We start from the raw sequence: 25,211 nt of genomic DNA on the forward strand, positions 1-25,211 counted from the left end.
GCAAACTACCGAATGACCTCCCATTGCGCATTAGAAAAGTCCCTTAGTTGTCCATTTTTTTAAATACTCACCTGAAAACTTACTTTTAATTCCTTGGCGTTCAACACGGCATGAGACTTGAGCCCTTTTTTTTTTTTTTTTTTGATACTGTTTTATTGGTTTTAAATTGTTCAATTGACATACGTTTTATGTTCGATTTTTATTTATGCACAGCACTTTTTCAGCTGCAATTGTTTTTAAATCCTCTCTAATTAAAACTGAGTTGCATTGAGAAAAACATTTTGTAATTTTATGGGAATAAAGTCCTAATTACACAAACAAGTCATAATTTTTCAATCAAATCTCAATATTACCAGCATAAAGGTATGCCTGCGTTAAGATCTCAACACTTTTGTCGTGGAAAAAACAACTTAATTCTCATAATTTTAGGTTGTCAGTGTGGACCAACTCCTGGTATTCCTTTTTGGATTTACCTGTACAACAGAACACACGACTTTTATATCAAACACAACTTTATTAAACAGTTTTTTTCATTGACATTATTACCAACATCGTAATAAAATTCCTCTAAAGCAGGAGAACTCTGCTATGTTGTAGCAATTGGAGACATTAACAACTAAAATTATTGCATGTTCGACCACAGAACATGAAACCAAGAAAATATATTTCATAAAATCTGCTCTTTCTTTAACACCATATAATGTTTAACTTCTATATTTTACGTATAGTAAAAAAGGCACTTGGAAAAATGAAAATACTGACAGAATACAGTCCCCTCCAAAAGTATTGGAACGGCAAGGTCAGCTCCTTTGTTTTTGTTGTATACTGAAGACATTTGGGTTTCAGATCAAAAGATGAATATGAGACAAAAGAATTCCAGCCTTCATTTCATGGTATTTACATCGAGTTGTGTCAAATAACTCAGGGCAGAGCACCTTTTGTTTCAAGCCACCCACTTTTCAAGTGAGCAAAAGTATTGGAACAGACCTTATTAAAGGAACTTCAAGTGAATAACATTGAATATTTGGTGGCATAACCCTTACTTGCAATAACTGCATCAAGCCTGCGACCCATTGACTTCACCAGACTGTTGCGTTCTTCGTTTGAAATGCTTTTCCAGGCCTTTATTGCAGCCTCTTTTAGTTCTTGTTTGTTTCTGGGGGGTTTTCCCTTCACTCTCCTCTTCAGGAGGTAAAATGCATGCTCTATTGGGTTAAGGTCCGGTGATTGACTTGGCCAGTCTAAGACCTTCCACTTGGTTTGCTTTTCTCCCATAGACTCCTCTCTGGTCTTCGTTTGCTTAACAGCAAATGCAGTTTCCACAGGTGAAACCCAAAGCCAAAAGGAAACACTATCTAATGTTTAAGCGATCAATCTAAAAGGCAACACCTGAGTAACTAGAAACACCCATCAGTCAGATGTTCCAATACTTTTGCTCACGTGAAAAGTGGGTGGCTTGAAACAAAAGGTGCTCTGTCCTGAGTTGTTTAACACATCTCGGTGTAAATGGCACGAAATAAAAGCTGGAATTCAGAACTTCTGTCTCATATTCATCTTTTGATCTGAAACCCAAATGTCTTCAGTATAGAACAAAAACGGGAATTGACCTAGCCGTTCCAACGCTTTTGGAGGGGACTATATCTCGATTTAAATGTGCAAAAAAAGAAAAAAAGAAAAGAACTTGGAACAGGCCTCGACTGGCCTTCGTCTTATCTACTAACGCTTTGTGCAACACCAGCACTCCAGTCAATGACACCCCTTTTTCAAATGACACTGACCGAGCTTGTGAACACACATCATCACTCCCACTGGAGTCGTTTAAAATCTCCTGGAGCAAGTACCGCTTTTAGAATGTATTAAATTTGTTTTTACATACATGACTCTATGAATGAAGCGCTACACAGGGGATGTACGAGCCTCCCACGACCTACGACGGGATCAAAAAGTGCAACTTTATTACAGACAGAACTCGAAGGGTTAAATTGATGAATGGAGCTTATTTGGTACGGACGCCGTGTAAATCCTGCGAGGAGCCGCACGTCATCCAGATCTCTGCTGCCGAGCCGAGGCTGTCCTCAGCTTTACCTGCCGAGGGGAAACAGTCGAGAAGAAGAAGAGGAGGAGGAGGAGGAAAGCCACCGCTACATCTGTGGGTTTCACTGTTGCCATGGAAACTGAAACGTCTCGCCTACTTAGCACCTGCTTCTGATGACATTGCTCATGCCGAGAGATTCTCTTCAGCCGAAGGACTGGTCACAAATGATTTGTAATCACGGTATTTCCTCTTATCTAAGCCGGAGGAAGAGAGTGCAACTCCTAAACGGCCACTTGGACAAGAAAAACTTAAGAACTGAGATCATTACACCTTTTCCCCTGATTGGGAAGGGAGAAGTCTATTTCAGGGGCCATTTATTTGTTCCCGGTGACTAATCGGGATACAGCATCCACTTCCTTGCCCCTACTGAAGATGAAAACCTACACTATTCTGACTTGCCTGCACTCATCTAATTCATTGTCCACTTGCAAAGCACTTCAAACATTTCTTCTCTGGAAATCAACAGGCGCATCCCACACCACCTCATCCTCCTCTTCAACCTCATCAAGACTCAGCCGTACGACAGCAGAGAAGCTGAAGTCAGAGCAGCTTTCACACGGAACGAGTGAAGCAAATTCAACATCAGAAAAAGAATGTCTCGTCCAAACGCATACAGATAAAATATATATGGAAGGTGGCAACAAGGTTGATCTAAAAGTGGACGCCGGCACAGATGGAACAGATGGAAGGAGGAGGAGATGGAAATCTCTTGAGGGAAACGGTCAATGTGTCTCCTCAGCCGTTTTGCGCACTCGATAGCGCCCCACCCGCCCAACAGCTAAAATCGACAGTAACATTCCATAAAACGTAGAAGAAGAAATGGCATCTATGCTAAGTGCATGGCGACTGCTTAATCAAACCAAAATAAGACTTTATTTTTTTTTCTTCAAATGAGGCAGTTTGCTAAAGTGTGGCTTCATTGTCAGTCCAGCTGTACTTTTCACTGAGTGTTTGGAAACCCCCCCCCCCCCCCCTCCCCCCGGCTCAATGGGTACATCTCACTTTACCTACATTACATTTTTGGCACAGTTTGTTGAACGCGGAACAAAACTTCCACCGACTAAGTGAAGCAGTTCGTGGACGGCCATCTGTTTTTCACAGCTGGTTTTCAGCCGGGTCACCCTTTAAGAAAACACAAGACAGCAGTGTTTAACACCACAGTGGGCCTTTCATACACAAACTGGCCGTGTTGATTCCATTACGGGAAAGCAGCTGGACAATCCAGGAGCAAAAAAGTTGTGCCAATCCTATCCAATGGGGATGTTGTGCTTCTCATTCTGCCACTGGGGGGAGCCAAAACTGCCGTGCCTTCCATTTTCGAAAGAGGAAGTCATTATTGGTCTTTGCCAGGTGATGTAACACCGTTTGTCTGTCCTCGGATTGCTCTAAAAGCTCCAGGTCTGCAATGCCTGGCAAGACATTACGCTGGACCGGGCTAGTCCACGTTGGTCGGCCTCCCCAAAATGGGGATAGATTGTCAAAAAAAAAAAAAGAGACTAGCTCCCAGTCACACCAAGAGGTTAGCAGCAGTTTTGAGGTTTCGTGACTATAACCAGGTAAGTGCTGTGTGTAACCGAACCGTTTAAGACGCTTTACGTTCACTTGCTTTGGTCCGGCAAGCTTGTCTGAAACACAGAAGCCTGGAAGTTATACGATCAAAAACAAAGCAACGTGCGCATTTGCCCAGCTGAGAGTGCATCATTGTGTTTCCTCGTGGGGTTCGTCTATTATCTCACTGCTTGGCTAGAGGCACACGGTCGATAATCTTTTATAAATACCGGAAAGAACTGAAGGACTTTTGTAAGACTATCACGTACATGGGCTCCGTCCACAGAACCGACAAACAAGGAATGAATAAAGTATCAAACAAGAAACGAGGAGCCCTGGTCAGGCTGCGTTATACAAATATTCTTGAGCCCCTGCACAACAAAAGAGGCCCGCGTTCTACAACTCTCCTAAAATGTCGTGTCGTCTAAGTCTCCATATCGTTGTACGTATTCTATCCTCTTTGAAGCTATTGTGTGAACCGATCCCCCCCCCCCCCCCTCGCCAGCCTGGACCGCCTGTACGTTCACGCTCCCATCCCGACCCCCTGAGCTCTTCTGGAATGTGTGTGTGTGTGTGTGTGTGTGTATCAGTTGACCACAGCTGGCTTGAGCACCACAGTGCCTGGGGGGGTGACCACCCAGGACAAGGGATCATGAGACCCTCCTGTGGAAAGGTTAAGCACCCCCCCAGTAACCTGGTTCTCAGCCTCCTCCCCTCGACCTTTCTTGGCCCGCAGGCTCGGGGCCCTACGCTCGGCACCCGCCCCCAGCACGGGCACCATGGGCACGCACAGGGTTGAGGAGGCGAACGCCGTGGAGAGCAGAGACGACTTGGCCAGGCCTAGAGCGGAGCCATTGAATGACAAGACGGAAGCACCTCCAAAGCCGCCTGGGGGGGAGCTAGGGCAACCCAATGTGCTGAGGTCCAGGGGCCGAGGACTGAGGGGGGACAGGGGAAGGGATCCGCCCACGCCCTGTAGACTGTGGGCGCCCAGGAGAGCCCCCGGCCCAGGGACGATAATGTGTGCCCCGCTCACATAGGACATCTTTGAATCCTTACCCCCCCCGCTAGCGAAAGCTCCGCTTTGACTTCCCTTCAGCAAGGACCCCACCCCACCCGGAGAGCCCTGCTCCTGAGCCACAAAATGGCCGTGGGCCTTGATGTGCTTGCGTAGAGAACTGGGGTCTGTGTAGCGCTTCAGGCAGCCCACCATCTTGCAGTAGTAGGGCTTGTCCACATAGTGTGTGCGCGTATGTTTGAAGCGGTCGCTTGAGTTGGAGTAGCGCTTGTTGCAACCCTCGTACGGACATATGTAGGGCTTTTCACCTGCGGGGGACATGAAAGGTAGGTTTGGACACGATCGGAGCGCTCTCAATGGACTCGTGCGCCTCCACCGCTGACCTGTGTGCGAGCGGTTGTGTATCTTGAGGTTCTCGAGGCGCGAGAAGCTCTTGTTGCAGGTGGGACAGCGATGAGGCTTCTCGTTGGTGTGCGTGCGGATGTGGATGAGCATCTTGTACCTGCGGCGGCGCAAAGCGACATCAATCTCTGCTTCTCGACACCCACTGCATGTTACCGGCGTGTGAGACGCTCACCTGGCGTTGAACCCCCTCCCTTTGCGAGCGCAGCCCTCCCAATGGCAGCAGTACCCTGTCTCCTTCTCTGGCTTGACATGGAAGTCGTTGACGTGGTCCACCAGGTCTTGAAGAGAGTCAAAGAGCAGGTGGCACTGTAGAAAACGAGACATGTTTTCAATTGTTCATGTTGCTCTTGATGGCTACATCCAATCTCCACTTCCTGGGTCGCACCTTCTTCCAGCGGCAAGCCAGTTGTTCGTCTGCCGAGAGGTCGGGAGAGGCCCTTGTGTCGCTCGTCTGGCCAAAGAACATGGAGGACGGCAGGCGAAGTCCCGCCCCGGCGCCGATTGGCACGAAAAACTGAAAGGCTTGTGAGAGCTGGGAATTCTGCGGGCGGAGGGGCAAGCGAGAAGATTAAGACCAGTCTGCCGCACTGGTGACATTTTTATTCCAGAGGCAATAAGAAAAGGCAAAGCAAGCATCACAGCAGGACCTGTCTGATAGTCTCACGATAATGAATGTGTCCTGTTTGATAGCGTACTGACAAAATGGTTGATATCGCACTGAGCGATAAATCTCCTTCCTTTCTTCATGCACTGTGCACTACAAAACCGTCCTTCATCTCTGAGCTTGGCATGAGAGCTCACACGCTCCAACATTACAGTGTAGTGTAACGGAAGCAGGGAAGAAAATGCTCGCGGCGGATGTACCTGATGCGATAGCGTTGGAAAACAATAGTCCCAAATGGATCTTGTGGCTCATTGTCCTGTTGACTCGCAGCAATGTTCGTCATGCCAATGTGACGACTATTCGGAAAACCAATTTAGCCCGCTCGTCTCTGCCTCACCGCGTGAAACTGAGCTGCTGTTGTTATGTAACGAAGTGTGTAAGACGGAGAGACGGCGTCCTCCTCGCCTCCATGTGGGGTCAACGTAAGTGCGGAGTATTTAGCGGCGACGGGAGCTATCTCAGTGCGACGCGGGGGCGCGTGAATGCTTCCAGCCAGCTTGTCTCAATTCAATTGGGAGGCAAATGAATTAGTCGGCCTGTGGCTCTACCTTGTCCTTAATCGGATTATACATGTACACGCACGCACGCACCCACGCTTGCTTCATATCAATGAACGAAACTTGTGAAGACAGCGGATCATATTTGGGACACACGAGGCACTCTCAGACGCACACTTCCCACCCCTTGTAAGCGACTGATACTGTTAAGCTTCCACCAAGGGGTGAAGTTCAGTCAGCCCTGATCTGACTTGCATTTCCACCACATTGTTAGTAGGCGGGACGGTTGTAGCTATGTAAATAGTGTGACATAATAACCGTGCAGCTCGCCAACGTAACATGGAAGTGACAACTCTGTCACGCAATCAAGGATCTACACAAGCAAACCAGACCGTACCTTTCTACTGGAATGAATACAAAAAGGCAGCAATGGAACTATTCGGTCATAGCTAAACGAGGACATCAATCCTACTTACTTCAGGGGGTCCTCAATTTAGGACAAATTCGGCTTGCGTCGCCCTCCGTTCTAAACCGAGGACGCCCTGTGCTTCTCTGAAATCAAATTATTGGCTGAAGTAAGTCCACCATCCGCAACCGCCGTGTGAAACAGAATTCACCGAGCGTTGGATTGTTGGCGCACTAATAGGGGACGTGGGCGAGAGGAGGATATTCGGAGGGTAAGCTCGTCTTCCGCTCCCTTTCACCTGAACATAACCGGCGCGCGACGTTCATCGCTCGCGCACGTTTTGCCGACAATGACCGCAGGCTTTACGATTTCATCCGCAGTTACATTAGAAATTATAGCGTTGTTGTCAGAGTTATGCATGAATAGGTTGATGGCACGGAACCTTGAAGTTCAAAATGTGCTGCAATGGTTCCGTGTATAAGCTTGACGATTGGAAACTGGTTTCTGAGTCTTGATTATTTTGAGGTAGGGTTACAGGTCCTCACCAGTGAGGGAGCGTAGTTGCCATTGGTCATCTCAGGCGAGGTGGGCGTGTGACGAAGGGAGGAGGGAGACATGCTCAGATCCACCGCGGGGGGCGTGGGGGTATCTGTCCGGTCGTGGGGGACGGCCTGCGTACCTAAGACAGACAGAAAAATCCACAGGTGAGATGCGTTCTCAGGTGAGCGCTGTTTGTCGTCTTGCGATGTTAACCACCTGTGTGCGGGGACGCCGGGGAGGCGGGATCGATGACCGCGGTGCCGTCGTCCGCCATGCGGAGATGGCGAGCCCGCTTGGGGACCGGCGGCGAAAGGGGGGGTGAGCGCGACCCCCGGTCCCGCCCATTGGTCCGGCGAGGGAGCTTTAGGTCTAGGGGCTCGTCCAGGGAGAGCATGACCACACCTGCACAAACATGAAGACGTATAGGGGCTACGTTAGACCAAGGGGACCAGCAAAGGCCCGCTCAGATGTTTCAGGAAAGCAAAGTAAAACAGAGTCAAAGTGTAACTGATAATGAAATGCACCTGTGATATTTACCAGGTTCAATGTATCTGGAATTCCACTGTCCTGCTGGGGAAATATTTCTCTCCAACAATGATAAACTCACCACAATTGTAAACTGAAACACAGAGTAAGCTAAAGAAAAACAAACACTGTGATCCGAGAGACCCCCCCCCCCCACACTCCCCGGCTCTCCCGTCTCTTCTCCCGTCTTGACCTTTACTCGCGCACTCTTCCTGAGGAATGTCTACAATCCAATCCAGATGGTCACCCTCACCGCCAACCTCATCCGCCCCACCCTTCGGCCAGGCCCCCCCGCACCCTGTCGCATCAGCCCCACCGACCTCCCAACCTCGCAGCGTGCACCTTCAGACCCTACAGACCTTTTAGACCCCACCGGTAAGCCCCGCTCCAGGCTTTTAAGTCCAGCTGCACCAACTCCACCCACCTCCTGCTTCCCCTAAACACACTGACCTCTCGACCCTGCCCGAGGGTTGTGGGCAGGACACTTCATCGAGATGTCGCTCTGAGTTCCACCACCGGCGTCATCGCCGATGCAAATCGCCGCTCGCGGAAGTCATTTCAACCATTAAAAAAGGCTCACAATCAGTTGCTTTGTTAACATAAACGGCAATTGGGATATGAACCCACATGGAGGCAATACTCACCGCATTTTCTGATATGTCCAAATTCAAAAACAAAAACAAAAGACATTTCTGCAATTGAGTCGCACTTCGGCCGCTTTATTTCATCTGATTCTTCTCCTTTGGTGTTAAACATCAGTTACCGTGATCATTCTGAAAAGTCCAAGAAGAGATGACAACAAACACAACCAACCGTTCCAGGACGAAAAGGAAACTTGCTAGCTCGACCACGATTCTGTTTAGTAATGTAAACCGCTAACTTTCAAAATCAACCCTTTCACATTTTCAGAGCGCACACGCTAACACACGCACAGTTAATAGTGTCCAGTATTCAGTAGATTACGCCTAATGTGCATCTAGTGTGTAGTGAAGCACACGCAGTCATTGATTAAACATTAATTTCAACAAATTCCCCCACTCTCTCTCTCTCTCTCTCTCTCTCTCTCACGGCAATACACTGGTGAATGGGGGGCTTTGAGATCCACTGGCCGGGGGCCATGTGTCTGGGAGGTACGGCGCACGGGGGTCGCCAGGTTCGCTGGCCCGATGAGGGACGCCCACCGCTTTCATAGACACACAAAAACTGCAGGGGCAGAGTCGTAGCCAAAAAGGAATGATGATTACTGATTGAGCGATCCGCACTCAGGCCACTTCATTTGGCACACCTGTAAACGCAACCCAAGAATGACAGCGACCGGTCGGCATTTTCGAGGTTAAAAGTGGCAAATTTTGAAGGCGGGGGATCGCTGTTATTGGTTGTTGCTGTGAACGGTGCACGGGATGTGCGCAACCTTGACCGCACTGTAACTGCGGCCGCACGTCCACCCCGGCGGCTTCACATTGCAGCTCAAGAAGCAGAAAATCGCCTGTCATCCACTAAATGAGTAAGCCCCTTACCCAGAGGCGCAGAGCACAGATCAGCTTAACCTTTTCTATACAAATCCCACTCTCATCCTTTGTGGGGGGGGGGGCAAACACAAACGCAACCTCCCTCCTTGTAAGCATTGTAATCCATCCTGTCTCAAACACGTCGACATCTTTTCCAGCCATCCGAAAACTGGACGACTGAAACAATTAGTTGATGAAGCCGTTGGCTGAATGATTCAGCAAATGAATGCTTTCACTGATATCCACAAAGAGAAGCTGTCAAACTTCCTCACTGAAAGAAAGCCAAACAACACCTACAATACAAATTGTTGTTCAAGTATTCATGAAAATGTTTTACACAAAATGTATATACAGATAACTGACCTCCAAGATTCAATCACTATTGGGTATTCTGGGGTTCCTGGGTTTTTACGACAGACGCGACGTACTGTACGTGGTTCCAAATGTCGTGTGTGCAATGAACTAGTTTGGACAGCGGCGTAAGAATACACACTCGCCACTTTTCATCCGATTGGTTTTGGTTTTTTTACATTCACGGCGTGTAAGTCATTATTATAGGATGCAGAAAACAACTTCTCTTAACCTCCCTTGTCGAGGCCGCTCTCTGCTTTTTAACAAGTACTGCAAGGAAAACAAACAAAAATGCACAGTCAATGTTTTGATGAGTTTTAAACATTAATGTTTTTTATAACACTTTTTGACTGCGATCAAGCATCGTCAGGGGCATTAAGTTACTGTATTTTAATGTTATCCCTGTGGTGACTCGGCTACCACCACCGGACATTCTTCAGAATTTGGACTGGTTGGGAAGTGATTCACAGTATTTGGATCTTTTTTGGTACTTATCTGAGGGTCTATGAGGGGAAAAAAAAAAGAGACTAAGCAGCGGAGCAAGAGGAAGACGCACAGCTCGCTCGTGCGTGCATGTCTAGTTGGCGGGTGGCTGTTAAGTTTGGGGAAGGGGTGTTGAACGTCACCCCCCCCCCGCCCCGCCCCCAAGTGGACTTCCGTGCTCGGCCGTGGGGGCGACAGTCTTTCTGAAAGGCGGCATTGTCCCCTCAGCGGGGCCCTGGCGCTGTGGGGCAGAGTAAACACAGCGTGTAGCGGCCGGAGAGAGGACAGGGGCGATGGCCGGTAAGAGAGGCGGAAGGGAGGGGGGCAAAGTGAGGATGCGCCAGGGCCCGGAGGAGGTGGGCCCACTTGATCCTGCGTCACCCTGCATTAGCGACGGACCCGAGCATCTTTAGAGGTTGGTGGAGCGGTCCCTGCAGAAATTTGCGATGTCGCAATAGCATCAATTCGTCCGATCACCGCCACTTTTCCACATCGCCGCGTTCTGGGGAGTTCCACCAATCACAGCGGTCCCCTACGCCAACATTTGTTTTGTCTGGTTTGTATTTATTCGATACCCAAGAAACTTTGCATAAACCTAAGCAAAATCCTCAAACATTGCATACATTTAAACGAAATACATTTGCGCAAAATATCCATACATGGTGTTATGGATTGACCCGCGGGGATTGAGGTGGGCTCAGGTGGTCTCTTACGATGATACGATTACACGATACGATCCGGTCTCTATACGATTACACTCTTACGATACGACAATTGATCCACGTGACTTTGAAGAATTGCCAGTGTGGGACAGTTAACTGCTGAGACTGTTGCAAAATGCCACAACCCTGCTACAGGAAAAAAAAAAAAAGGTCCAATTTATTCAATTTGATCCTGAAGATTTATGTCATCACCTCTCGTGCGATCCGACAATGCGCATTCAAAGAACAGATCAAAGTTAATATCAACTCAGCCAACAATGATCTCATATACCATAACCCGATTGACTACAATTTGGGTCTGACAAAAACTTTCTTGACTGTAACTTCACCAAAAAGTCAACGTTGTGGCTGTCACAATTTGCAAAAACAAAACTCGCTTTTCAATTGCAGAACAGTGCTAGAGTGTTTTTAGTGTTAAGAAACAGAAACAAAAATGTCAGCTAAGGCCGTGCAAAACAGTTTCCGTTCCTTCATGAGAGTGGCGGTAAACTGCCACAGATTCAAAATCTCGTACAATTCATAAGGTTCCCAGGTTTCTGAATAAAAGGTGACACAAAGGATCAAGATTCCCTCCGGAGCAGGAGATGTTTAAAAAATGTCAAAGTTGATTTTCCATATGTCCCCCGGTTAGCAATTGTGGTTGACTACAACCAAGCATTCGTAGTTAATTGTGCAATAGTACAGACTCCATCAAAAATGATTCTGATGAATGATTACGATCTCATTGATTGATCTAATTTCTTTTGTGGGGGATGTTTGATAGCCGCGGACGCTAGAACGAGGACCGAACACACACGTCTAGCGCCAATAACGGCCGGCTTTTAAAAACGCAAATCATTCAGACGAGAGGCCCGGTCTGCGGATGTCCTCCGCCCAGCTGATGGATGAGCAGCACGCACAGCTCAGAGCTTTCCAGACAGGAAACCTCAGTTTCCACTCGTCCTCCTGGCCCGCTCTCTCCCACTACCTTTTTATTCTTGTCATTGTTTCCTCATTTCTTCTTCTTTTTTTTTTTTAGCATGCGTTTCTCTTCTCAGGTTTCTCTGCTACATGATGTGAAAACGAACTCACAATTAATAATCAAGTTTTTGATGCATGCTATCAGTGCAAAGTGGAAAAAAGTATTATGCAACTACAGCGGTCAGAGAGCCAACAGGCTATTAGGGACAATCCAGTTGTTGCACGGCTGTAGCTGAGGGGGTTGAAACACTTTGGCTTCTTGCGTTCTGACAGCAAACAAATAGAAAATAAATGCATCATTAAGAAATTAGAGCGTGCAAAAAGAAGGGAAGTGGAAAAAAGAGAGCGCGCCACGACCAAGTAACAGGAAGCTACCGATGGCCTCCCGCCAGGCCGTTCAGAGACGGAGGAATTCCAGAGAAGGAGGGAGGGAGGGAGGCATGGAGGGAGGGAGGGATGGAGGGATGGAGGGCGCGTGTTTGGTGCCAGGAGGAAGGCTGGGTGGTGGGAGTCAAGAGGGAGGAGGGCGAGTCATGCTTGCGGTTTGTTGTCAAGGACGGGCAGCTAAATGAGCAAGGCTATCTGTCGGTTAGCGGGATGTTGGAATTCGAGTTCAGAGTCTTCAACTGTCATCTGAGAGCTGTTTCTTACATTTTGGTTCTTAGGCTCTTGCATTGGATCTCATTATAGTGTCCATATTGTCGCTCTTCAGAAGAATTGAAAAACAAACGAATTTAAAAAATACAGGTGACCTACGTGCGCCCCATTTACAAGCCGGGATTTGAGGTTCCATCAAGTTTTGCACCGCTCGCGTGAAGTGGCGGAGGTCTGCCCCCCACGGAGCCTCGGTCACATTATCGACCTCCGCGTGGACTTTATTTGGAGGGCAAACACTCATACGGACACAGATGTGGCTTGCACTCAATCTGTACTGAGAGATTACTGCCCGAGCGATCCATAAACAGCCATCTGACTTCAGATTTCACATCGTGTCAGTAAGCCTTATGGCCTGGTAAACCCGGGATTACCGCACAGCACAGTGACCCGGCTCGACTCTTGGTTGTTTTTTTTTTTTTTTTTTTTAAATCTGCTACATAGCGCACACATGAACATAAAAAATGTGACATTTAACCGGAAACAGTTTTGGTCGTTCTGCGTGTGGTGTGCTCTGATAATCCCAACACAGAACACCACACACGTAAAGATACTGCTGATCTAGAAGCAAGTCCTCGAGGCATGACATGTTCCGATGTTACCAATGTTTCAAATTTGGGTAACATCGCCGCTGTTCTCCAACGTAAACCGACGAGCAGCTATTTGACGGCTTCTGTAGCTTCAGTGACAGCCAAGGGAGTTTTCAATCACCTTCCCCCTCCCCCGCACTCGAAACGTACGTTTTTAATCAACTAAAACGCTCCTCTCGACAATGCGGCGTTGTGACACACATCAGCGGTCAACAGATAATCCTCAGAGGACGAACTACGCTTCAGGCGCTTCGCACAATGGTACTGTGGGCTTTGAAGGGCGGTGAGTCATCTTACAGTGGCGCGGGGCATTTGACGACATAGCGGTGTGGGCCGACGCAGCGGGGGAGGCCTCACTGTCGGTCACATTTACAAGCTCTAATCCATGTTTTTCCGACCTCTGCGCGGTCTCATGTCGACTCTCGTGATAACGTCACTGGACCTTTCGGCGAGACAATGTTGTTTATAAATTCCAGTAAGGTCAAAGTGAACGTTTACGGTCATCACTTTGGACAGCCCAACGGAGCGACGCGACGCGACCTGAAGCTCAAGTAGGTATGTTCCACTCGGTTCCTGTAGGTGGCAGTGTTGTTGTTACTAATTTCCACAGGATATGCCTCGCTTTGGCACCAAAATGCCTTTTCCCTCAGGTAGTAGCCGTAAAGGTTTGCCACACTTGAGTTTGCCACGAACGTTTCGTATGGGTATACGCCCATGGTGACGGCTGCGTCAGTTATGGAAATAACGTGATACTATGTCAACTCGAACAATCGTGCCCGGGAAATGTACGACACAAATGACATCAATTCCTCTGTCGTTCTTCATTTTTTTGTAGCGGTGGTTTTTGTTTTCTTTCCGGTTTGACGCATACTTTCTGTTGTTGACACCGACGGGACAAGTCTGTATCGGTCAATAAATACACAGTAAATTGCTCTGTACTATTGTGATCCTTTTATACACATTTCACCATCTCCTTTCTGTTCAGGCTCCGACGGAAGCCGGGAAATCCGTACGTCGACTTCAACCTCCGTTTCGTATCGTTTACCTTTCTCATCGAACAGCGCAGCTTTGAGCGGCAGTGTGAACGCTGCTAGTCACTAGTTCATGGTGTACATCAGGGGTGTCAAACTCATTTTTGTCTAGGGCTGCACTGTAGTTATGATTTCCCTCAGAGGGCCGTTAAAATAGTGAAATGTTTAATCACCAAATCATATTATTACCATTACACAACAAATTGAGGGATAGCTACTTTTGAAATCAGAAGACAAGGATAATAGTTTGTTCAAGTATTTTTTAAGTTCCTGTAGAAGAAGGGTTTGGTAACCGAAAAATGCAACATCTCAACATTATTGTTTGTTGTTATGACAATTTGGAATTTGGGTACAGGTTTGAGCAGAAATCACGGAAGTTGACGAGCATGATTTGCTTTCGCGGGCCACGTGAAATGATGTGGCGGGCCGCATCTGGCCCCCGGGCCTGGAGTTTGACACCTCTGGTGTAGATTGCGTCTTGCGTGATGTAAACGCACTCTCAATGTAACTCTAGTCCCTCAAATCGTCCTCCTTAACTCCATATGCGCCCTTCCTTGCACCTCTCACGCATCCCCCTTTCGCCGTCCATTCCTGTGGGCTCTCCGCAGGCGGTGATGCAATCCCCCAACTCCCGCGTGCAATCGCAGCGCCCGGAAGTGGCGCGGCGGGCCAAGCGGAGGCGTCGCCGCAGCGCTCTCGCTAGGGAAGCAACTGGAGGAGGTGGCGGCGAGCGATAGAAGCCAGGCCAAAAGCGCGTAAAACAGTCGGGAACTGCTGGGTTGGTGGGCAATGCAGGAAAGACGATAAAAGTTAACGGCTCACTTTTTACGACATATTTAGCGAAAGATCTTTTGCGTGCGTGCAGGGTCTTATTTTTTGGTTTGTTTGCGTATCTCTATTGTTTTCCTAAAGGCCGTGTAAGATCAACACCCCCAGTTCTTCTCCTGGCGATCCAGCTGCATCTGGTTTATTGGGGTTGCTGGATGAGGGCTGGGTTTCGGAAGTGAGCCTTCTTGGCTGCTCCTGCGGAGTCTGTTCTCACATTTTCTGATTTTGCAGCCTTTTACAAGCATAGTGATTCACTGTATTTAGAGCAAAACAGACCTATTTGGGGCACTCAAGCAATTTTGAAATGATGGTCTGATGTTTTTTTTTTGTTGTTGTTGCGTATACTGTAGGTCTGTGTTTTTTTTTTTTTTTTTAGACGGGATGGGAATTCAGCTCCATTTGTTTGATGAGTTATGGGGAAAATGAAAGTTCTGAATGCAGTTCCAGTTTGGTAGTGAGCAGAATGATGAGTTGTGCCATAGTGTGGATGTCGTTGCACTTCCCATAGCTGAAGTCATGTTTTTGCACTTCTTTAGACAGCAAAGCAGTTGACACCAAGTCAACTGCAGCTGATGCAGTTGCGGCCGAGTCGTGCCTCGATCAACAATAATCAAATCTTAATCTTATTTTGCCCCTATGTTGTTTCCGGGGTCGCATTTCTGCAAGCTGTATCATAACTGTAAGTCCTAAACCAGCAGTAAATACTATCACTACAATTATTTATGTCGCAAAGACATCTTGGCCAGTTGAAATGGTTTTAGGGGAAGCCTTTTTCCGTTCCAACATGACTCTTGTAAGGTACACGTCAAGTTACGCTTGAACGATCCCATCAAAAAAAAAAAAACTTTGGGGATGAATGAGAACATTCGAACAGATCCAAATCCAAACTCCATTATTGTCCATTTTGTGGACTTCATTGACGCCAATGCAATTAGTGATGATCCTACCTGATCAAATGCACTCGAGGTGAATATGTCATGCATGGAGACACACAAAGCTCCACCAGCGTTTTTATTCGAGACAACCCCCGCCCCCCAATCGCCCCAAAGCGGCGGAAATGAGCATAAGGTCGGGTCAGGAATGCAAAGCATTGTCACCTGCCTAAACCTTGAAAATTCTATCAACACGCCGACAGAAGAACGCCAGCAAACACCCTTGTGTCAGAATTTAAACTGGGAAAGAGTTCTGCCCCGAATGAGAGACACAGGTGTCTACCACGAACAGCTTCAAAACCAAAACTCCACCAATGAGATGTTCCATCAGCGCCATTTGGATTGGCAAAGAATCCCGAAATCTGTCTTTGCCCCCATTCAAACTGAGGCCAGATTAATAGCGGTGACTCCAGTATGGAAAGTGAGGGATAATAAGCAGCAATATTGCGGTTGTGTTTCACCGCTGACTGACTGCGGCGCTATTACACGTCTGTCAGCCGCCGCCGCCGCCCCGACTCGGATTGCCGAAACACACACTAGCGGACAGCGCGCTGGCCCGGTGTCCTGTTGGGAATCGTCACTTCCCAGCATCGAGGTAGCGGTGCTCCAAGCGCCGTTGGGAGGGGCGCTCCTGTCTCGCAGTCATTTCCTGTCCGGGTGCGCTCTACGCGCCGACCCGAGCCTCTTTTCGTCTGCTCGCGACTTTCTGCCCTCCCCTTGTTCCAAACGCTGCGGTAATACGATCCCAGCCACGGATTTGCGCAACACGGCCTCCGGGGGGCGGCGGGTGGCTGTGGGTGTGGCCTGTCTTTATTGCCACGCTGTGCTGTTGGAACTTCCTCCTGTGGGTTGCCACATCCTGGCTGGGTGACACCTGTGCGCCGGTACATCGAGGAGGGAGGGAGGCACTAGCTGTATTTGACGATTAGGAAATTTCCTGATTAACAATTCATTGTTATACAGTAAACCTCGGCTACTCGCGGGGTTAGGTAAAGAAGGAAAATGTTTCGAATTGCCTTTATCAATAGTTTAAGCCATAAATATACCAAAAGCTATGATCCCAAAGCACAATATCATTGCAAACTCATCTTACCGCATTACCCTTAAAAATGTAGCAGAAGTGCATGTACAGTACATGCAACTGACGAAGAATTTTCATATCTTCCACTAACAACCGAGGCGAAACCGGCTCCTCCCCAACATACATACAAAGATTGTTTCTGAGTCAAGATTTATGTCCTTATTTATTTAACCTTGAAGGTGAGGCAATTGAGAACAGATTCTGAAGACACGTAAAACAAAGCTAACTAAAAGCAAATACATGGAAAACTTGGATAACTTTAGTAACTTTCATTACCCCATTTCAGAGATATAATACTGTTCACAAATGGACATGAAAGAGCTCACCAAAACAGCAGCACCCACTAAAGCTTTAAATAAAGCTCCTCAACTCACTTCCGACATAGTTCCTTGGCACCATGATCCCAAAAGATGGTGGCAAAGCAATACTTTTATTGATTTAATTGGACTTGGGAAATCATTAATCATTTCCCCGCTTGCAGTAGCGCGAGTGACGTCGCAGAACCACTCGGAGACGCGAACATTAAGAATAGACTCAGCCTTGACCAGGCCGGACCCAAGGAGTGACCTCACATTTCTCTCTTTTTTTTTTTTTTTTATGCTCTTGCTTGCGTTCTGACCGGGCATTTTTCTCCCGATAAACTGTAACCGCTAATCACTTCGCAGTCTCGCCGTTTCCTCCCCGGCGCGGACCATTCACGAGTCCCCAGGGCGGGCGGGTTCGGGGATTGGCTTTTATAGCCACCTTGTGTGGGAGACACAAAGGAGGCACAAAATCTTTTTAACACGACTGATTTTTTAATTTTTTTTTTTAATGCGAGAGACCCCACACATGACCAGGAAATTGCTGTTTGTTCTACAGTGTGTGGTGTACGCACAGCGATATCTCCGCAGACAATCGTGAGTATCCTCCCACAAACCAGATTTCTGTCGTAGTACCAAGGAACATCCGAAAGAGTAGTAAAAAAAAAAATTATTATTATTTTTTTTTAAAACGTCTGTGGTGGCACACACCACACCACACCGCAAGATAATCGCTCAGAATCATCTTTTAGACATTCAGTAATCGCACCTTTGCTGATTTTGATCGGAAATGTGGAAAAAGCCACGAACACACCGCACACAACAGGATAATGGTTTCGTATGATCTGAAAAGACCTTTGCTGATTTTGGTCGAAAGTTGGGAAAAATCGCTTTGCACCAACTCCACACAGCATGATAATCACTTAGGACAATCTTTTAGAGACGTCCGACAATATGACCTTTTTGCTGACTTTTAGCGGAACTGGGGTCAAATCACTCTTCACAAACCCCACACAATGGGATAATCACTCAGGATAATCTTTTAGACATACCAAATAATCGGACCTTTGCTGATGTCGATCGAAAATGGGGGGAAAATAACTCACAACAGACTCCACACCACAGGATAATCACGCAAGATAATTTTGGATAGACATCCGATAATCGTGCCTTTGCGGACTTTGATCGAATTTGTCCCGATTGTGGCTATTTTGTGTTCTTCTTTGAAGGCTTTCCAACAGTGATGTTCGAGGTGTTTGCTCCACCGCTTGCAGGCGCGCATTTCCAAAATAAACAACTGCGCTCTAACGACCCCACCCTAGCGCTTTTTTTTCTTTTTTTTGCACTGCGTTGCGATCGTGAGAAAACGTCGACAATTTGCAGAGCACAATCGCAGTAAGCAATGTGAAGCCGAGAGAGGCAGTGGAAAGTCCTGGGTTACTTTCCACCCTAAATGCAACATACAGTTGATGGGGATGATGATAATGGGGGACGAAGGGGCCTGCACTGTAGCAGAGTCCGGTGCAGACTCACAGCTGGTTTGTATTATTTACTCGCTCGGCCAACACCCTGGATTCTGCGTCCCCTCCGCCGTGGACGTGCGTGCGTGGGCGCGCTTGTTTGAAGAGACAGAAAAAGGAGGAGGGGTCATGTGACCGATCGATCGTGTTGTTTTTGTTTTGTTTATTTGAACAGAAGAGGATGAGGAAGCATTTGCATCGATTTAAAAAAATTAAAAAATAAAATAAAAAAAAACTCCAAGTCTGGGCTTTGGCCGGGCTCGCTGTCTGGGCAAATCCAGTCCTGTTCGCTCTCCCGCAAACAACGCCAACCCCCCACCCTTCATCCCTCCTGACTTTGAACTTGTCCCTCCCCTCGCACTTTCCATGAGCCACCCAGCCTCATTGACGACGCTCTCATTATATAAGACTTGATCATATGCATTCACAGAATGAAAGCGAGAGAGAGAAGTCTGGCTTGTGTTCTGGAGACGCGTCTGCGCTAATTTAACGCATGTGTAGCCTGGCTGTTTTCTTCTAATGATGGAAAGTTGCGAGGGAGGTTACAGTCACTACTTTGAACCTTGGATTCATACTAGCGTACGACACGCAGACCTAGCGGAATATGCTTGAGCTCCTACAATTCGGATACTTGCAAGAACACGCCTTGGACTTTGCAATCGTGCAAATTAATACAGTGGGAAAAACTCACACCAGCGCGCTACGCAATTGACCCCCTTGTCCCGAAAAACTGCATTATCGGGGCTCAATATACAATACTGTATTTTTTTTTTTTTTTTTGTGAACCACAAACAACATGGCACGATTGTCAAGGAGTGAGCAGATTGCCCTGGCCAGCGTTGCAAAATTATAATAATACGAGACAATAAGGGTTCGAAATAAAGGCGTGTGTGTAGATATTTGAGATATTTTGAGATCCTGTTGGCTCCATTTATTGACATATATATATATATATATATATATATATATATATATATATATATATATATAGACGCAATCCACTCCATTTCATCCACTTTCCATATACATATATATACATATATATATATATATATATATATATATATATATATGTGTGTGTGTGAGGCAGACACGCTTAAAAAACGAAGCCAGAACGTGTCAATCAGAAAGTTAGTGTGCAGTTTTAACACGTCATTAGCAGATGATCTTACGTTACGTTACGCTCCGAGTAGACTCCGACGTGATCAGCCCTGCCAAGATTCAAACCCAGAACTCGAGCATGAGGCAGACATGCTTCCCACACTCTCCACCGTGCGACCCTGTATTGAACCGTACCTCGCGTAACGCTTCAGTCAGGCTCGCTGAGCTCAGCTATCACTTGATTCTAATTGTCAACAACGAGCTGACTTTGAGCACCGATTAAGCCGATGCAGAATTGCACTTGTCCCTTTCGCATCTGTTAGCGCTTTTCTGCCAACACGGTTTTAAAAAAAAAAAAAAAAAAAAGAAAAAGATGTCCTTCCTCCACCGAGTGCCCTTTATTTTCTGAAATCCACAGTGAAGTGCTACTCCATTTTGCAGCTATAAGCGTCGCCATCTCCATCGGCCTACGTCTGTCCCTTTGCTTCTGCCTCTCTCTTTCTCGCTCGCGCACTCTCACTCTTGGACGGAGGCCGCAACAAATCGAAAAGTGTCAGGATGCGAAGAGTGGAAGGATCGATTAGTCGATGCGCTGCTTGTTCACAATTCTGTTGATTGGGCAGAATTGATTAAGGGCTTGTCGCTTTATGACCTTTATGACAACAACTCGCTGATGGCACATGCCATCGCGCTAGGCCCCACCTCTCAAAGGCACATGCATGTACACAAACACAACAACACTTAAGTGTGCGTCGCATGTCTCTGTTGAGTCCATGGGCAAAGGCACTTAGCCCGCATTGGCTACCAATCAGTGTAGTTTGATGTGTGGCGGTGGTCGGAGGGGTCGGAGGGACAGAATGGCAGCCACGCTTCCGTCAGATTGCCCCAGGGCCCGCAAGTAGTTTACCGCCGCCAGGTGTGCCTGAGCAGTGAATGAATAACGTGTGCAATTCTAAACTGTTTTTGAGTACATATAAGTTGAATGCATTATTATTATTATTATTACATTTTATGCTTGCAATTTGTTTTTTTTTGTTCCAAATACATTTCAACAGTGTGGTTTAATAAGTTTGAATGTGTTTTTGTGAGGAAGGAAACGGACAAATGGCATTTCCATTCCTTTCGAAGGGGAAAGATGATTTGAGATGCAATTGTTTTAGGTTCCAAGTTTGGTCATGGGGCTTACTAAACGTGTCTCAAGGCAACACTGTACACTGGTTTTGTTGTAGGAAGTAGCTTGTTTTGTTTTGTTGTTTTTGTGTGATTTGCAACTAAATTGCAGCGAGCTCGCGTACGGTGTTGTGATTGCAGTCGGCCTCGTTCACTGATCGCCGTAATCCGGCCTCCCCCGCTGCTGGCTTGCCTTTCAGCCTGAGCATAATCCTCCGCCGCTGCTACGGAACCCCGCTGCGATATTAATTCTACACGCTGATGCAGTTTTGCTAGCGATCACTCCTGCCGCATTTTCATGAAAGCAGTGTTGTTTTCCCGCCGTCAGAGTCCATACGCAGCGTAAGAATGAAGCGAGAACGGGTCTGTTGGTTACATCACACGCGGTTTTGGCTTTTATTAGCCTGGCCCAAGTGCGAGAGAGCGCTCTGCGGGTCGCCAGCGTGCCGCTAACACGCAGCTCGCGGTCGCTGTCTGACGCAGGAATACGCCATTAGCGCCGCCGGCCCACCTTCTCCATCATAAAGCTGTCGGGCTGTCGAGGGGTATGAGGGTGACACAGTCGAGGCGTGGCGACGAGATCTCAAGACGAAAAGTTGGCAGAGTGGCTGGCGGTTGTGGGGGGTGAAAACCACGCTTCTTAGTTTGGAGTTGGTGCTAAAACGGGACTTTTAAAGGTTAATCTTGGTGCTAAAAGGGGACTTTTAAAGGTTAATCTTGTTTTTGTCCATTTCCACGGCTGTTTGTAATGTTATTCAAAAGAAAAATTGCACGTTGTAAAAACAGGCAGTAATAATGAAATAGAATGTAAAGAACTAAACAGTTTGTGCATCATGACTTCTTGCTTCAATGCCCATTGACATTGTACTGCTCCTTCTAGTGTGCACGTCTTGGCCACCGGGGGCAATATAATAAAGCCGTTCATAATTAACAAAGAAGAGTTTCACGACTAAGTGACTTAGTAAGCTGCTGTAATATTAGTCGGTTTTCGCAGAGGATAAAGAATATATTCATGCCAGCGTGGGTATTGTAATATTGTCTGTTGCTGCACTGTTTGTTTTCAAGTATCCATTGCTTAAAGGGTTGTAACTTATGCAAAATCGATGCTAGTTTCATTAGCACATTGATGGGATTTTACATTTTGTGTTAGCATTAGGCTAGCAGATGTTCATATTTGGTTTGATGAAATACACAAAGTGTAATTGCTCTGCCAGTCCAAAGCAGCCATTGTACAAAACAACGTTGGCGGACATCTTAACGTTACAAAACCGTCGCCCATCAAAGACGGCCACTGTGTAAGGAAGTATTGTTTCAGTGATATTGTTCTTCCCTTTTGGAATAACCTTAGCGGCTCTCTCACTGGCAATTTTTTTGTACCCGTGTAGCTCCATTGTCCTTTTGATTGGGGGGGGGGGGGCAACATCGAGCAACATTTCTGAGGAACGGCAGCCACAGAGATGCACATCGGGATGCCCGCGGCTGGCTGGCTCGGTTTGGACGTGCGTCCTCAGAGTAGCGCGCGCGATGATAGATGTGTCCGCATCTGGACGACGGATAACGCGGCTGACCCGCCGCTGAACTGCACGTCAGCTGATTGGGTAAACACGGCGGCGTTCGGGCTGCCGAGCACCTGTGGTTGGGATTCGCCGCGCGGTTATCGTAAATCAAAGCCGACAAGCATGAGGAGTTCCTTGTTTTCCATTTTCTTTGTAAACAAACTATCTGACCTCTACTGTGCTAATCTTCCGTAACCTTTTGTTGGGGTACCAAAACACAATACGGTGATCCCCCGTTTATCACGGGGAATTCCTTCACTCAATAAAGAGACCCAAAGTGACATGTTAGCAAGACCTCAACTAGTCAATTAGTCACTGTATTCATCTAAAAAAATTAACAAAAGCATTTTTTCTGATTCAGGAAAAAGTATTTCGTCCAGCGACAATATGATTTGAGGTCCAAAATGTCCGTTAATCCCACCCTGCTCCCAAATAAAAACCAGAGCGTGCCTCAACCTCCACTGCGTCCGGCCACCACACAGGGCTCGTTAGGGCCGCCTTGGCAGCGCCCGGCTCTTTCCGCTGGCATCCTCATTCTGGCACAATGCGCCCGCGGGAGGCGGCCGCCGGGGGGTCGCTTAATTGGAGGAAAATGTCTCGTTATCCACATCATGCCTGCCCACTGCGCTTGCTCCTCTACGTCAACCAAACTTTACATCTGCTACGTTAGCTGCGTCGTTTTTTTATTCTGTTCCCGAGGGAAGACTTCGGGATTGGACACTGAAGTCTCGGTCAGAGGTTTCAAACTCATTTTCACGTCGTACGAATGTGAAAATGAGGAATGCCGATACTGTAGGTCTGCACAGGTCTCGGTACTTGTGAAAACGCACCGATACTACGCACCGATACTTTAGGAACGCAAATGACTGCGCGTTTTGAAAAATGGATGTTGACCTCCGTTCAGGCGCCCGTCGAGTTTCTCGAGCCCGTCGCCCACGCCGCTCGGCTTCGGCTGAGCCGCTCGCGCTCCCGTCACGGTGCCGCGATGGAGGCGGCTGGGGAAAAAGAAGTAAGCCATGGTGTCATAAAGTTTCACTTCACGGTTTTGTAATTTGGGGTACTTCTTTTCCATAGTGCCCCCTAGTGTTCAGACTGAAACACCACTCAACTGAATTCAAGTGAAATGTGTGGCAAGACTGTTCAGTGTTAAAACATCAGCTTTTAAAGGTTGCTACTCTAAAAAAAGTGCCGTATTTGAGTTCAGATTATGCCATTATTTCAGAAACATTTGTGTGTTTTGAGCAATAGTTGATGTAAGTCAAACACATTTTCAACACAATTGCAAGATTAATGGCATTATCAAGTATCTGGTATCGGCGAGTACTGAAATCTAAGTACTCATACGCGGTACTTGGTCAGCAAAAAATTGGGTATGCGGAGAATTGCAATTGTGACTTTCTGCCAAAAGGAGAGGCGCAAACTCATTTAGCAAGAAACATGAAGTAGACACGCTTGATTTTTTAGACGCTTTAGTGGGCCACACCAAAAAAAGTGTTGGCCTGGATGTGGCCCCCGGGCCATGGGTTTGCCACCTGCGCTCCCCATAGTTTGGATCCGAACAGGCGTAAAAAGCTCATTTGTAGTCCTCTTTAACGGAGGCGGCGATGTTTGTTTGCGGGAGGCGGCGAAGTGCACCCGTGAGGGGAGTCCGAGCCGGAGCGTCTCGGAGAAAAATAGGTCAGCGCCCCTGTCGGAACCCCTCGCGCATTCGTGGACACACGCGACGCGACGCGACGGCGACGGCGGCGCACGAGATCGCGCGGGGGCAATTGGGAGTGGAGTCTTACCTTGGAAGCGAGTCCAAACTTGGCGAAGCAAAGTCCTGCGTGCCGCTCAGAGCCGAGACCAGCGACTCCTCGTCAACGTTTTTTCTTCCCTCCTCTTCTTTCAGTAAAAGGCAAATATGCAGCGCAGCGTTGTTGTTGTTGTAATTATTATTACTATTATTAGGTGTCTGGAGAGGCGGTTCCTTTCCGCACCATTCTCGCGTGTTTTTATTCCCACGAAACGAGAAAGAAGGACGGGCACACAGTCCGAGTCGGCAGCCCGTCGTTGACTTGCCACAAGCGCGCGTGTCAACTGCCCAAATGTGGACGAACGTAAGCCCGCGAGGCGGTGGTCTCCTGGGGCTCGTCCGAGCGCATCGCTTACTGGCAACGCTGCTCAAGTCCACACGGAGAGACGAAAACAAGAAGAAGAAGAAGGAGGAGGAGGAGTAGAAGAAGAAGAAAGCGCACCGGAGGGCGAAAATGGTGGCGGGGCTGCTTGTGCTGCTGCTGCTGCTGCTGCTTCTTCTTCGTGTCTTTCGGTGGCTGCGAACGAAGAAGCTGTCCGCCGATTGTGGAGGCTCGTCTCCCCGGCCGCCGCGCGCCCGTGTGCCCGCCAGCAGCCCGGCCAGCCCCGTTACCGTCACCGTCACCGTCACGAGGAGCACAGCGGCACCGCGCAGTCCCGAGCGTGTGCCAGCACGCGCGCGGCGGCGGCGGCGGCGGCGTGCGCGCGCGGCTCCGCCCCCATCCGCGCGCGCGCACACACTTTCCCAAAGGGAAACGATACTTCAGTAAAACTACAAGTACCTTAACAGAAAATATATATTTTTGAACTTTCTTACATATAGAGTAATATTCATTCATTATTATTATACTTAACTAACAATAACAACTTACCTCTTACCAACTTACCTCAGGCGGCACTGCATCAATTTACCTATACGAAGTATTTGTA

The 25,211-nt window shown here is 47.7% G+C and overlaps 1 protein-coding gene across 5 annotated transcripts; it reads right to left on the reverse strand.

The window, feature by feature from the left end:
• Positions 1-494: 494 nt before the first annotated feature.
• glis2b (GLIS family zinc finger 2b) lies at positions 495-24,964 on the reverse strand. 5 transcript variants are annotated; one of them, XM_061748729.1, is made up of 8 exons: positions 24,275-24,964; positions 23,382-23,482; positions 7,390-7,575; positions 7,179-7,312; positions 5,452-5,607; positions 5,239-5,372; positions 5,045-5,163; positions 495-4,969 (listed from the first exon to the last, which is right to left on the reverse strand). In XM_061748729.1, exons 3-8 carry the CDS (start codon positions 7,565-7,567, stop codon positions 4,230-4,232), a joined length of 1,461 nt encoding a protein of 486 aa, XP_061604713.1. In that variant the 5' UTR covers positions 7,568-7,575; positions 23,382-23,482; positions 24,275-24,964; the 3' UTR covers positions 495-4,229. The 5 variants fall into 5 exon arrangements, with proteins under 5 accessions (XP_061604713.1, XP_061604714.1, XP_061604716.1 ...); XM_061748730.1 differs by lacking the exons at positions 23,382-23,482; positions 24,275-24,964 and adding exons at positions 7,711-7,740; positions 8,149-15,627; XM_061748732.1 differs by lacking the exon at positions 23,382-23,482.
• Between the last annotated feature and the right edge of the window lie 247 nt (positions 24,965-25,211).

The sequence above is a fragment of the Phyllopteryx taeniolatus genome, chromosome 16, assembly GCF_024500385.1.
Source record: "Phyllopteryx taeniolatus isolate TA_2022b chromosome 16, UOR_Ptae_1.2, whole genome shotgun sequence".
Classification (NCBI taxonomy): domain Eukaryota; kingdom Metazoa; phylum Chordata; class Actinopteri; order Syngnathiformes; family Syngnathidae; genus Phyllopteryx; species Phyllopteryx taeniolatus.

What these genes read in the sequence shown, in the direction of transcription:
- glis2b (XM_061748730.1), bottom strand. Translation starts at nt 8,188, where the DNA reads ATGAAGTGTCCTGCCCACAACCCTCGGGCAGGGTCGAGAG. An exon ending in CCCGGCGTCCCCGCACACAG is followed by an intron (nt 7,313 to 7,389) that starts GTGGTTAACATC and finishes TGTCTGTCTTAG; the next exon opens with GTACGCAGGCCGTCCCCCAC. An exon ending in TGGCTTGCCGCTGGAAGAAG is followed by an intron (nt 5,373 to 5,451) that starts GTGCGACCCAGG and finishes CGTTTTCTACAG; the next exon opens with TGCCACCTGCTCTTTGACTC.